This window comes from Anolis sagrei, chromosome 5 (assembly GCF_037176765.1).
Source record: "Anolis sagrei isolate rAnoSag1 chromosome 5, rAnoSag1.mat, whole genome shotgun sequence".
NCBI lineage: Eukaryota > Metazoa > Chordata > Lepidosauria > Squamata > Dactyloidae > Anolis > Anolis sagrei.
The window spans coordinates 25,910,202-25,922,516 of NC_090025.1; the positions used below are offsets into that span (position 1 = coordinate 25,910,202).

The following is a 12,315-nucleotide window of genomic DNA, read 5'->3' on the forward strand; positions in this document are numbered from 1 at the left end:
ATGTAGAATTCCTCCCAAATCATTTCAGATCTACTCAAAGTATACAGGCATTTGAATCCATAAGAAAACAGGTTGGGGTTTTTTTAAAAAAAAAACTTTAAACATTATTTAAAAAGCTGAGACTAGTCTTCTGCTCTGCTAGGTTCTCCTTGGAGAGAATATGATGGGTCATTTCCACACAACTCTTAACATCTTCTGGATATGGATCAGGATCATCCTTATTCATCTTCTACAAGACAGAAAGTCAGTGGCGAAAAAACTAAGACCTTGAAACAATAAACATGTCCCAAAGTGAAGACCTTATATACTATTGTGGAATAGTTACAGGAGGAAGTGAAGGCAAACGTATATGATGCCAGGCAGCAAGAGTGAGAAGATGGAAGGAAATGAAAGAGACAGACAGATCAAAGACCTTCTTTCTTGAGGAATTTTGAAGTCAATGGTCCATCGGCCCTAAAAAGCCACTGTGGTCTGGCAGAATTTTGCCTTGGCTTAGAAAACCCCCCAAAGTCAGGTCTTCCAAAGACTAGTCTCTGGAGGATAGTGTGTCCCTGCTTTGTCTTCCCATCGTGGAGCTAGCAGTTCCATTGCTCTTCCATTTGTGCAAGGAGCTCTGAGATAGCTCCCCATACAAGCTTAGAGTTTGTCAAAATATTCACAATTGAGGCTGTTATGCAAACAGTATCTCATAATAGAATGCTGTTCAAAGGCCTTGTAAATTCATACACCATCCATTCAACAGCTCCAACAGAGTAGACACATCACCCCAGAAAGGAAAAAAGAGTATGTGAACACACTTCAGCAGGCACATTTCATAGTTGGAAAATCACACATAAATCTTAAAAGATTGAGTTCTCTGAATTTCTGCAACTCAATATATTTGGATTCTCAACTAAGTATGGATTTCTAGGTAGATAAAAGGATAGGCAATCTTCGCCCAGGACTTGTGTACTTTGCAACAAAATAGAAAGACTCCATTCAGAATGACTGAACTGTTGAATGTACAAATTAAACAGAAAAACCTATACTCCCATTTTTAATAATGTATCATACTAAATAGTCATGAAGGCAACAGAACTTGGAAAAGTTACTTTTTGGCATCAAAATAATAGACTCCCTCTGCCATCATGGAGGTTTTGCTCCAAAATGGAACATATCCAATAGAGTTGGACTCGAGTTGCTGTTAATGAAAAGATTTATAGATTTGGGCTGCCATTTTCTGTGTAATTTTCAAAAACAGAAAGGGGAATAGAGAGATGAAAAGACCAATTAAACTAATTCAGAGAGACAATATTTTCGGAAAGAGTTAAGACCACAAAATACCTGAGGCAGTGGGATCTGTGATATCTTTTTATCTCACCGGCAGATGAAATCTCCTCCATTTTTTTTTTGAAAGTTCACTCCTCATCCAGAGAAGGCCCTTAGAACATGCTTTCCCAATGGCATTAGCATAGCATAGCCATTGAAAATTTCTCTCAGAGCATAATGGGAGTTGAAGTTTTTCTGTGTGTGTCTCTCAGCCAGTAAAAAGCCTGGTGGTGTCCATGCTCTGTTTGGTTGAGAATGGACACAACCAATGACTACAATTCCCAGAACCCTCTCTTGCAGTTTATCTTATTTTTTAAAATGTTATGTTTAAAACTTAAAGTAATTCTAAAACATCAGTAGATTGCTAAATTGTTTTGAAACTTGGCAGGCCTGCAGTTGTAAATGGGGTCTACAACTGAGGTAGGTTTCATGCAGATAGGTCTTAAAATGGCTGAGGGTTGAGCCTTTAAAATTTCTCATAGTAGCCAATGGACCAAATCTCTGCTGAATGAAACAGAAAACAGCCCTCCCCTTTCAGGTAACTTTCTGGGTAAACGAAATGAGGGGTCAGATGGAAACAAACCCAAAAACGGTATGCCCTTTGGCCCAAATACACATGACTAATATCCAAGTTCTGGAAGAGAAGCGAGAAATAATACAGAGCACTGAAACCCTTCACCTCTTGATCATTTGGTTTGGGATGTGTTATCATACATTGTCCACATCATTCCAAGTATATGTTCACAAAATTAACAATTAGAAAGCTTTTTCTTTTTCTATTAAAGCAATGATGAAGTTTCATTTTGTGTGATACAGTATTGTGCATCAAAGTCAAAATGTAGACACAAGATGTCACTCAATTTTATTTATAAAACTGTAATTTTATACTAACAAATTGCATATAAAATGATTTACTTCAAGTAAAATACAGAATACTGCACAACTAGTAAAACTATGTTGTCCATAATAAGTATTAAAACATTCCTACCAATTTCATCTATTAAAAAAAAGGTACGAGAGCATGAAGAAGACCACTGTCAACACTTTAAAAACTGACACAAAGAAGTTGTATTGACTTCATGTATAAGTCCAGTTACATCCACTGAAATCCGCATGGGCAACAATATACCATGCTCTAATGCAAAGATGAGATGACAGGTAAGCAAAATAGTATATCCATTTCTAGACCAAGCGTGACCAACTGGCAATGAGACAACACAATTTCTGCCAAACTGTACTGGCATGCAATTCTGTTATAACAATACCTTCCATCATCAATAAGTGTAATTGGCTTTTACAATCAATTTCGCAATTTACAAGACTTTCAACACAGGAGAATACATTCATATAAAAAGAAAATTTAAAAACGCAACACCATGATAATTACAGTGAGTGTCCTTAATCACAACATGCAACGATTTAGGGAAGAAACATACTTGGAAATTAAGTCAGTATTAAGAACTAGGCAAAGTCATAGACCAGACCATGCCCCACCTTGTTTTAAAGTATGACTGTGAACGGAACACTTGTTTCAAGTTCATCTTTGCTAGGCACATACTATGTAGTGAGACACTTACAAGTAGAGTTTATTTTATCATCATTCGCACTCCTAAAGAGTTTCTACTGTGGTTCAGTGTGACTGATGCTGAACTTTAACAGACCCTTAAACTTATTGGAGTGTGTAGACACCCATCTGCAGATACATGCACACATACCTCTACAGTTTCAGCACATTACACAGATAAAACCGACCCTAATGCTCCCCCATGGCTAAGGAGATTCTAAGGTATCCCATAAGGTCCTGAAATGGACCCCTCTTCTTGGCCCTGTGATACCTGCAAATACCAAGAAGAGGCAGAAGACAAAAAAAAAAGCAGGGCTTTAGGAGCCATCTCTATTCTTACTAATGCTGAAGACCTCCTTCACCAGTAATACAATTTACCTGGATGGTGGAATAGCCATACCATGCCAGAAAGAGAGGAAGACTGAAATTATGTAAGAGGGACATGTTTGTCTACTCATCCAGGGTTGTCTTCATCAAAAGCAAAATCTCCAAAGAAAGCCTTGTCATGGATCAAGAGCTGGACCTGCAAATACCTAAGACTGTCCCAAAAGATGTTGACACATCAACCGTAAGGGAAAATATACCTTTTCAGTTCAAAAACAGTGCACTCTAGGGAGAAAAAGGGGAGATGATTTTGTCACTAACTCCACTTTGAGTATTATACCTCACTTTTCATGTCAAGTCTGAAAACTAGCTTTCATATATTATTTTCCTCCACACACAAACTATGGGAGTAATTTATCTGCAGCAACACATGAAAAAGTTGTATCAACACTGAAAATAAAAATGGATTATAAAGCAAGATATATGAAAAGAAGTGGTTACACCCAGACAAGAAAACGGACATTTAAAAATGTCATGTTGACATACCCTAGTTAAGGAAGATTAAAATACTAGAGAATGTGTGTGCATACTATTACATTATATTTTATATAAATAAATTTGAGAACTTATGATGCTTGAAAGCATCTAGAATTGGCATTAAACTCCCGAGAGAACTTAGCAACAGATGTTCCTAAACAAGTGGCATGCACAGACTTAAAAACAATCCAACAGTTAGATAACCTGCCTCAACAGTAGGACTTTCTTGAAGGAATGAAGATAATTCAGTGTAACATGGCCTCGAACGTGCCCCAAAATGAACCTGCACAGATCTCCTTGTTGCTTCTATGACAGAAAGTCCTCTTAATTGGGGCAATAAGGCTCCTCTTAATGATCTTTATGAGCTTAATTTCTGCACTGTGGAAATAAAAGGATGGAGAATTTAAAAGGTGCAGTGGCATTATAAAATGCAACACTGTTAAATCCAACAAAACCAGTGCCACTCCAGTTATTCTAAGGATCATGCCTACTACAACGCAGTAAAACATGGAAGTGAGCAAAGAGCATTTGTGAATGCCTGCTCAAGTGAGGTTGGGAAGAATGGACAACGTGGCCGGATGGATCTATCCATTATTTATCAAATTGTGCTTGACATTCTGACCATTAAGCAGACAAGAATTTTGGAAAACAAGCCTCATATAGTCCCATTCACATACACTCTCTTCAGCTGTCTTTGGTAAGTGTGACCAGCGAAGATATGATATTTAGTTTCAGGACAACGCAGTAGTCAATGAAGTTCCTGTAGTTTCAGAAGCTAAGTAAGATAAATCATTGTACAAAGCAGGTAGGAAAAGAAGAGATGCAAAGCAGCTCTTGAATGAACATCATGAAAAACTGCAGGGCTGTTCTTACCATTTTTCTCAAGCTGCAGTTTTGCCAGGCAGACGCTAGATGGTAGGCTATTAAAGCATTCCACATTTGAACCAAGAGATATGTAAAGCTTTTAAGTTTTATAACGGACAGGCAAACTGCTCATACATCCTTTTTCAGTATAAATACATATTTATGATGAATCACAATCCTGTGCATGGATCAGTTCACTTGCATGCTACTTATTTACATTTCAAATATTATTTACACACCAGATAGAACCTAGCAAAAGCCAAGTCCCCAAGTCTTCATCTCACAACAAACGTATAGCATTTCACAGAAAAGAAAGCAGGAATCAGTTCAGAGAACAGAAAAAGGATCAAACCCCCCAAAAAGCAGTGAGGGGGTTCCACAGCTTCAAATTACAAGGGACAGAATAAGCTAGGAAACACGGACCAAGATGGGTCACTCAGCATGGGCAATACAGAACATTTAAACCCTGCAATTATTTAAGCAAAATATTAAAGCAACAAGAAAACTCTAGAGAGCTCTTGCTGGTCCAGGACAGAAATGCATAGTAAAGAACACAATATGGACACTTAGCTACTCTTTGCAGGACTGTAAAAATGGCTTTGTGACTTGAAACATGAGATTGATCATTCAATCACTCCACAAATGTGACCACACACATCCAGCAAATACAAATGTGTTGAGTTTCTAAGAGATTTGAGCAAGTTAGTGGGCAACGCATTGGCATGTGCTAACTTAAACATCTATATAATTATTCTGATGCATTTAGTTTTTAAAAGGCTTCTCTTGAACCAACCAGGAAGCAAAGAATTTCCTTTATTTTCCACATTTAGAAGACAAATGTGTGGGTGAGTATACTTGCATCACTTGAAACAGAGCATTTTTTTTACCGTGAGCTTTTATTTTTGTTTTGCAAGAAAGAAAACAAACTGAGAGAGAGGTAAAGAAGGGCCATGAAAAATAACTAGGAACCTTCAGACATTAAAGACCAAACCTAACATGCTGCAAAGTTTGAGGAACTGACTTAGGAGAACTAGGTGCACCATGCCTGAGATATACGCTGGAATATCAGAGTATTAAACATAAATGGTTCAGACCATTTATGGCCTCCAGAACCTCCTCTGTCCTTTGCTCTCAGCTGCCACAAATTTCGATCACAATTCAATTAAAAAGTCTTCAGGAGAGAAGACTCTTGAACTTTTATATCTTAAGCGTTAAAGGGAGGGAAGATTACAAAACAAGGGAGAAAACAATATGCAGGAGAGAAAATGATCTGCCCAACTTCCCTTCCTCCACCACTTATAATTTTCCACCTGATCATGGCAACAATAACTTCGGTCCACGTGGAAACGAGCAGGTTACTAAAGGTAACTTTAAAAGTTGAGTTATTCATATATTCCATCCCAGTACTCAGAAACGGCCCACCAAAATCAATAATTGGTTGGCAGTTGCTTGTTTATTTAGCCTAATATGTGATGTGTGAAATTTCCCATTTTGAGTCTGTGGATTCAGTTAGTTTAAGACCTTTTTAAGAAGTCTACATTTGGACAGCTGGTAATCCATGTTTGAGTGGGAAACAGCATCTTCAATTTCAGGGACAAATGCTGGCCCAGTGACGCTGGGCCTATGAGATCTGAACAAACTGTTAAAAGGTGGTATAAAAACTACAAGAAAATACAACAACTTAAATTGTTTAACAATCAGAAACAACGATATTAGTCAGGAGAAAAACAAAGATTTTTCTTACTTAAAAATAGATTTGAATTTCTTTCAGGAGCCAGCAAAATACAGACATTGCTCATGCAAACAACACTACCGACAATTTTTGGACATAGCTAACATTATTCTAGCTGTTTTGAGTCTAACCCTTCTCTGGAATCAACAAGACAACTCTTAGGACCAATATGACATAGTAACACTAGTTACAAATGACAGGAGAAACTCAGTCTTTGCAATCGGAGACAAATAAGCCGTGGTAAGGAACAACACAAGTCAGCGGTTCATCATAACAAAGCTGTAAATATTCAAGCAAAAGCATGGAAGTTCATCTTCTAAAACATATAGCAGCAGAAACAGAAAAAGGAATGTTCCTTTAACGTAGTTGCACAGTCTCTCTTGACATCTTGGGTTGTTTGGTGTTGCACGTCAAATGCCCTGCTTCTAGGCTCTTCCAACATTTTTGAACCCACAGTGTTGCATTCTTTTTCTGACACTTTGAGGCAAAAATTCTGTTCCCTTCACTTCAGCAACCTCCCAAACAATGCTAAGATGGGCTACTGAAAGGAACAAGGATCAGCAAACTATGCTGCCCATGAGATTAGTTTGAAATTGCCATTTTCAGAGCCAACGGCATTGCAGCCAGCTTTTGGTAGACCATCTCCAAAAAGCACAAACAGTTTCCAACAGTCATAACCAGGGTCTCTTTAAGAATGAGGTAAGTGTATCTGGAATGCTTAATTCTTTAAATAGTGATAGAAAATGGAAGCTTTTGGAGAAGGCATTCATTCACACTGTCAACTGTTCACTAAAATGAGAGGATGGTTTGCAAGAAGGTGCACAGTTTGGTTTCGATTTGCATCTGTCTTCTTCCCGGATTCAGTTTGTCTCCACAGCTATGCACTCCGGTAATATCTGGATTTGTAAAACACGTTCTACTCTATCACATGTTCCTTGCTACAGACTGATAAGACACTATGAATTCTCCCACATGCCCAATGAGATTATACCAGACTCCGTCCCCTAGATAAGAAAAGCTCAATGCAGTTCTTCCAACAGAAGGCACCATCAGCTTTGCATTTTCACTGCTACCTAATTCAAATATGAACACCAGCAACCAAACCCCTGAGACATTCACTAGAATTAACACCAACCAGTCTCAATGAAACATTTCTCAAAGGAAAAACAGAGAGAAGAAAGAGTATCGAGGATTACAGTTCTAAAGAGGTTTCTACTGCAGTTCTTCCCAAGTTCTAGTGTTTTCACCTCTTTCAAAATCAAATGGTTATTTCACGCACCTCATAAATCTTTTAAATAAAGGTGTTACTATTTTCAAATCAGTGGGAAAGACGCACAAAAAAGAGAGAGAAGCAAGTGGTACAATCTAGCTGCAAAATAAAGAGATGCAAATGGTCATAGCTGAATCCACTTTTGCACTAATAAATAACCACGTTGTAACTGGAAGCCTCTGTAGAATGAATATCCAAAACAATCATACTGAACAGATCCCAAAATATTATAGCCATTACATGCAGAATTTGTGGGAAATATCCTCCTAGAAGGGCTTCAGCGGGGCATCTTATACATTTGCAAAATGCTGGCCTAACATGAGATTCACAATTTTGCCCACGAAGTTTGGAATATTCTGAGTTTGGATTCATTTTAGATTCAGAACACTTTTCATTCTCAAACCTTGCCATTCACTTCTTTTCTCACATTACACATTGCCAACCATGGTGCAAAACAACCACACTTTGATGCTTCTCCTTAAACATGCTGATAAAGATCTCAAAATTCTATCCCTTTTGGAAATAAGACTCCAAGAAGCCTAAAAAGAATTAAAGTTATTATTCCCCAATAGAGGGCATTACAGAGCCAACGTTGAGATTTGTTTTGGTAGGCTGATTATTTCTGGCTGGTAAGCAAAATGGCCAAGATGTACAAAGTGGTTTTCTGTTTGGTGATTTTTCCCCTCAGAAGGATTGCTGGTCTCTTTGTCTGTTAAAAAAACACACACACACACCACTCCTTTGGTGTGCACTGAAGAGAGAGAGGAAGAAACTGTCTTGTGTCTGACAAGCTTCTCACACAGAGAATAAACAACATGCCCCACTAAATTACGTCCTGACTCTGGTCCCACTGATAGCAGTCACTTTACCACCAAAATAAAGAAGAAAGGAGCATCTGCCACTTTACTTGGGCATGAATACAGTAGAGATACATGGCTCAAAACATTTGAAAAGGGAGCTTTTTCCAAAAACTCTCACTAGCAAGCATGAGGCTGAAGCTGTTCCCTCTGGGATGAACAAGGGTCCCATGCAGTTCCAACTATCTGAGAACTCGAGATTTCCCTGTTACCCATTTCCATATAGTGGTGTGTCCACAGGACACAATGGAGTCTTCCAAGAGTTGAGGTTTAATTGTCCAGCGTCTTGTGCCACTTGGGGTGAGCCAGTTTACCAGCTGGCTCGGACAGCTTCAATATCACTAACCAGGTTCTGAGCCAAGCATATCCCAAATATCTGGAAGGAAATAAGATGGAGTTGGGCATCAGATGCAGAAATGGAGTTGAATCAAAATATGTGTGCAAGAAATGTAACTTTGGTTATTATTGACAAAAATTGCAAGATATCTACACACTAGACCAGTCCTACTGAAATAGAGAATTAGCTTTTTGTTCCAAAACCTGTGGTTATCATCCATAACCTTTGACTCCAGGGCTGCCCTGGCATCAAGGGTTATGGATTACAACCACAGGTTTTGAAATAAAAAGCTATTTTCTGGGAATGTTACTGAGCAGCAGTGGGAGCAGACACCTTGAAAAGACCCAGCAAAGGTGGCCTTTTTGACCCTGATCTGAGTACTCAAAAAGTTAACAAGTCCTTTCTAGAACATCCCAAACACTCTAGAACAGTGGTTCTCAACCTGTGTGTCCCCAGGTGTTTACCAGCTGTTAGGATTTCTGGAAGTTGAAGGCCAAAAACATCTAGGGACCCCAGGTTGAGAACCACTGTTCTAGAAAGTACTACAGTTTCTTTTCTGGATACTCAGATCAGGGTCAAAAAGGCCACCTTCATTGCTACTGAAGCCATGAAATCTAGAACATGAAACGAATTGGAAATGTTGACCAGAATCCTGTCAGTGACAGAAAGCCATATATGCATGCATAAGTCACACTTACAACTGTGTAAGTTGTAAGTGTGGCATATGCATGCATATATGGCTTTCTGGGCGCACCATAAGGGGTTTTACTGTAGATCTTTCCCACCCTTGCTGTAGCTGTTAACTGCCAGGAGGACATGCTGCTGCTTATTAATGGTGAGCAGACAAGGGAGAGACACTTTTACCAATGTTACTCCAAGGAGAAGAGATAAAAAGGATAAACTCTGTCAGCAGGTACACTCCACTTTCTTGTCCCTATGAGCCAATAAAAACCATCTGCTTAATACCTAATCTGTCTTTTCCCCTTTCTCTGCCTGATAAGCAGTAGGCTGTGGGTGTGGGTTTAGGGCGTAAGGGCCCATGAGCCCATCAAATATATATATATATATATATATATATATATATATATATATATACACACACACACACACACACACACACACACACACACATACATACATGGAAATCAAACTTGGGATGGGGCTCTCCACATTCATTGGGGTTAGAGAGGCACAAGGCCCTCTGTGAAAATGACAAAAAAACATGAATAAAAAACTTCTTTGAAACCTGAGAAAGCCTCTTTAGGAATCTCGTGCAGGCCTGCCATAGAGTTGCACTGGAGGACCACAAGATTTCTAAAGAGGAATCTGGCTGGGGATTCCGGGAGTTGGAGTCCCAAACACCTAAAGGGTCACATGTTGTGCAGGCCTGCCAAAGAGTTGCACTGGAGGATCCCAATATGTTACCCTTCAGGTGTCTGGAGAATCCCCAGTCAGTTTGTCCAATGGTCAGAAATTCTGGGAGTGACATCCAAAACATCTGGTGGGCCTCATGTGTGACACCACTGGGTTAGAAGCACAAGATCCCTAATAACAGTGAGAAACACGTCATTTTTAAACCTGAAATAACAACTCTCTAAGAATCTAAAAATTCTCCAGTGTGGCTCTATGGTCAATTTCAGCTGGACATTGACCATTTAGTTGTGCTGGAGGACCTTGAGATTCCTAGAGACCATATTAATCAAATCCATAAAAGTTAAATTTGCAAACATGGAGGGCTGACTATACGTTCTATCAGGGGTTTTATACATGGAGATCTGCTCTTCCTCTTGGGGTTTGCTGGCTATCTGCTGACTTTAAAGAGTCCACTGTGACCTACCTGCAACAATGCAATCCCAATGAATATGCCAGCCACTATAGTGAGGTTGTCTTGAAGCCATTTCTCAAACTGAGGGACACAGCCTTTTGTGTAAATAACAATCTGCTGATCAACTTCCTGGAGAAAACAACAAAGACACAAAGTACTTAACATTTCCTTGGGTTTTCAGCTCCTTTCCCATCCCCTCCTGCAGAGGTTACCCAAGGAGAAGCCCTTGGAGACTTACGGGTTTTTGCCTGGCATCGTAGCCACATTGAGTATTAATGACATCTTCCTAAAAGCAGAAACAAAAAATAGGTGCCAATAAATTTCACTATTCATCATGCCAAACCTCTACAGGCTATAGTACCGCTTTTGATGCTTCTTCCTACCACAACGTTTTTGGGTCGGAATGCTCCAACCACTTAATCCCTTTTAATAACTTGCTCACTCAAATTCCACTCAAGTTGTAAATTATATGTCTCAGTTGAAAAAAATCAGGATGGTAGGCTTAACTTCATTGGATATTTCTTTGTACCCAGACCCTTGCTTGTTACAGATTTACAAGGTTAGGGTAGAATTCTAATGTAATGCTAGATTATACATGAAGAGAACACCTGAGATATTCAGTTACTGGATTCAAAGGTTTGAGAACTACTTATTGTGATTACCGCTCCCAAAACTCTGCACCAGACACATCCACTAAATAAAGTCAATTTATAACTATTGTATATCACATACACAACATAAAATCATAGAGTTGGAAGAGACTACACAGGACGTCAAATCCAACCTCCTTCTGCCATGCAGGAAAAGCACAACTAAAGCACCCCTGGCAGATGGCCATCCAGGTTCTGTTTAAAAGCCTCCAGAGAAGAAGCCTCCACTGTTAGGCGAATGGGCTTATTATATGTACAGCAGAGTAACTTATCAGCAACAGCATGACCCAGCATCAGTAGCGCAAAGTGATAAAAACAACAAAAACACACAGATCAATGTTATCTCTTCTATATCAGGCTTTTCTATGTAGTAAAAAAATATGGTTGCACTATTTACAAGAACAAGGTTTCCATAACACAAATCAAGTTATTTACATTTCCTTCTTTGCTTCCATGCTGGGTTTCTTTCTCATGCAGATAAACAGATTCACTCTCACAGAGCCTCCTCTCACATCGAAGTAACACAGAAGCTTCACACAGTAGCTTTATATACAGCAGCTATCACACTGGAGCTTCACATATGATGGCCTTCAACCTAGGGCTTCCTCTCACCAAAGCTTCTCACACCGAGGCCTACTAACACTGAAGCCTACCCCACAATGACCTTTCTCCTACTGAAGGCTCTCTCAGACTGACACCTCTCTCAGATGGAGGCAAACTAACACTGAGGCCTACTCATACTGAGGCCTACTAACACACAGAGGCCCTTCTTCCACAGAGACCTCTCACAGACTACTGAAGGCTATCTCAGACTGAGGCCTATCATACTGAGGCCTCTCTCACTGAGATCTGAAAACACGGAGAGTTCCCTCAGACTGAAGGTAATTAAAAATACCTAGTTAATTTTTAATATTTCTGACATCCACCACCATGGCAGATCTCTTACAAAGTCTGAATTTTCAGAAGTATACTATATTCCCCCAACCTACACCGAACAGAAGCCCCAAACTTCAAATAACCACGATTTCTGCTAAGAAGATGTATCTT

The 12,315-nt window shown here is 39.3% G+C and overlaps 1 protein-coding gene across 1 annotated transcript in view; it reads right to left on the bottom strand.

The window, feature by feature from the left end:
* Nucleotides 1–2,147: 2,147 nt before the first annotated feature.
* TSPAN5 (tetraspanin 5) overlaps nucleotides 2,148–12,315 on the bottom strand; it is an 89,386-nt gene continuing 79,218 nt past the window's right edge. The window contains exons 6-8 of the mRNA XM_060779201.2: nucleotides 10,857–10,904; nucleotides 10,631–10,747; nucleotides 2,148–8,832 (exon numbers count right to left, since the gene is read on the bottom strand). Of these exons, the coding sequence (XP_060635184.1) occupies nucleotides 8,767–8,832; nucleotides 10,631–10,747; nucleotides 10,857–10,904 (231 nt within the window). The 3' untranslated portion in view covers nucleotides 2,148–8,766. The remainder of the gene's footprint in view (nucleotides 8,833–10,630; nucleotides 10,748–10,856; nucleotides 10,905–12,315) is intronic.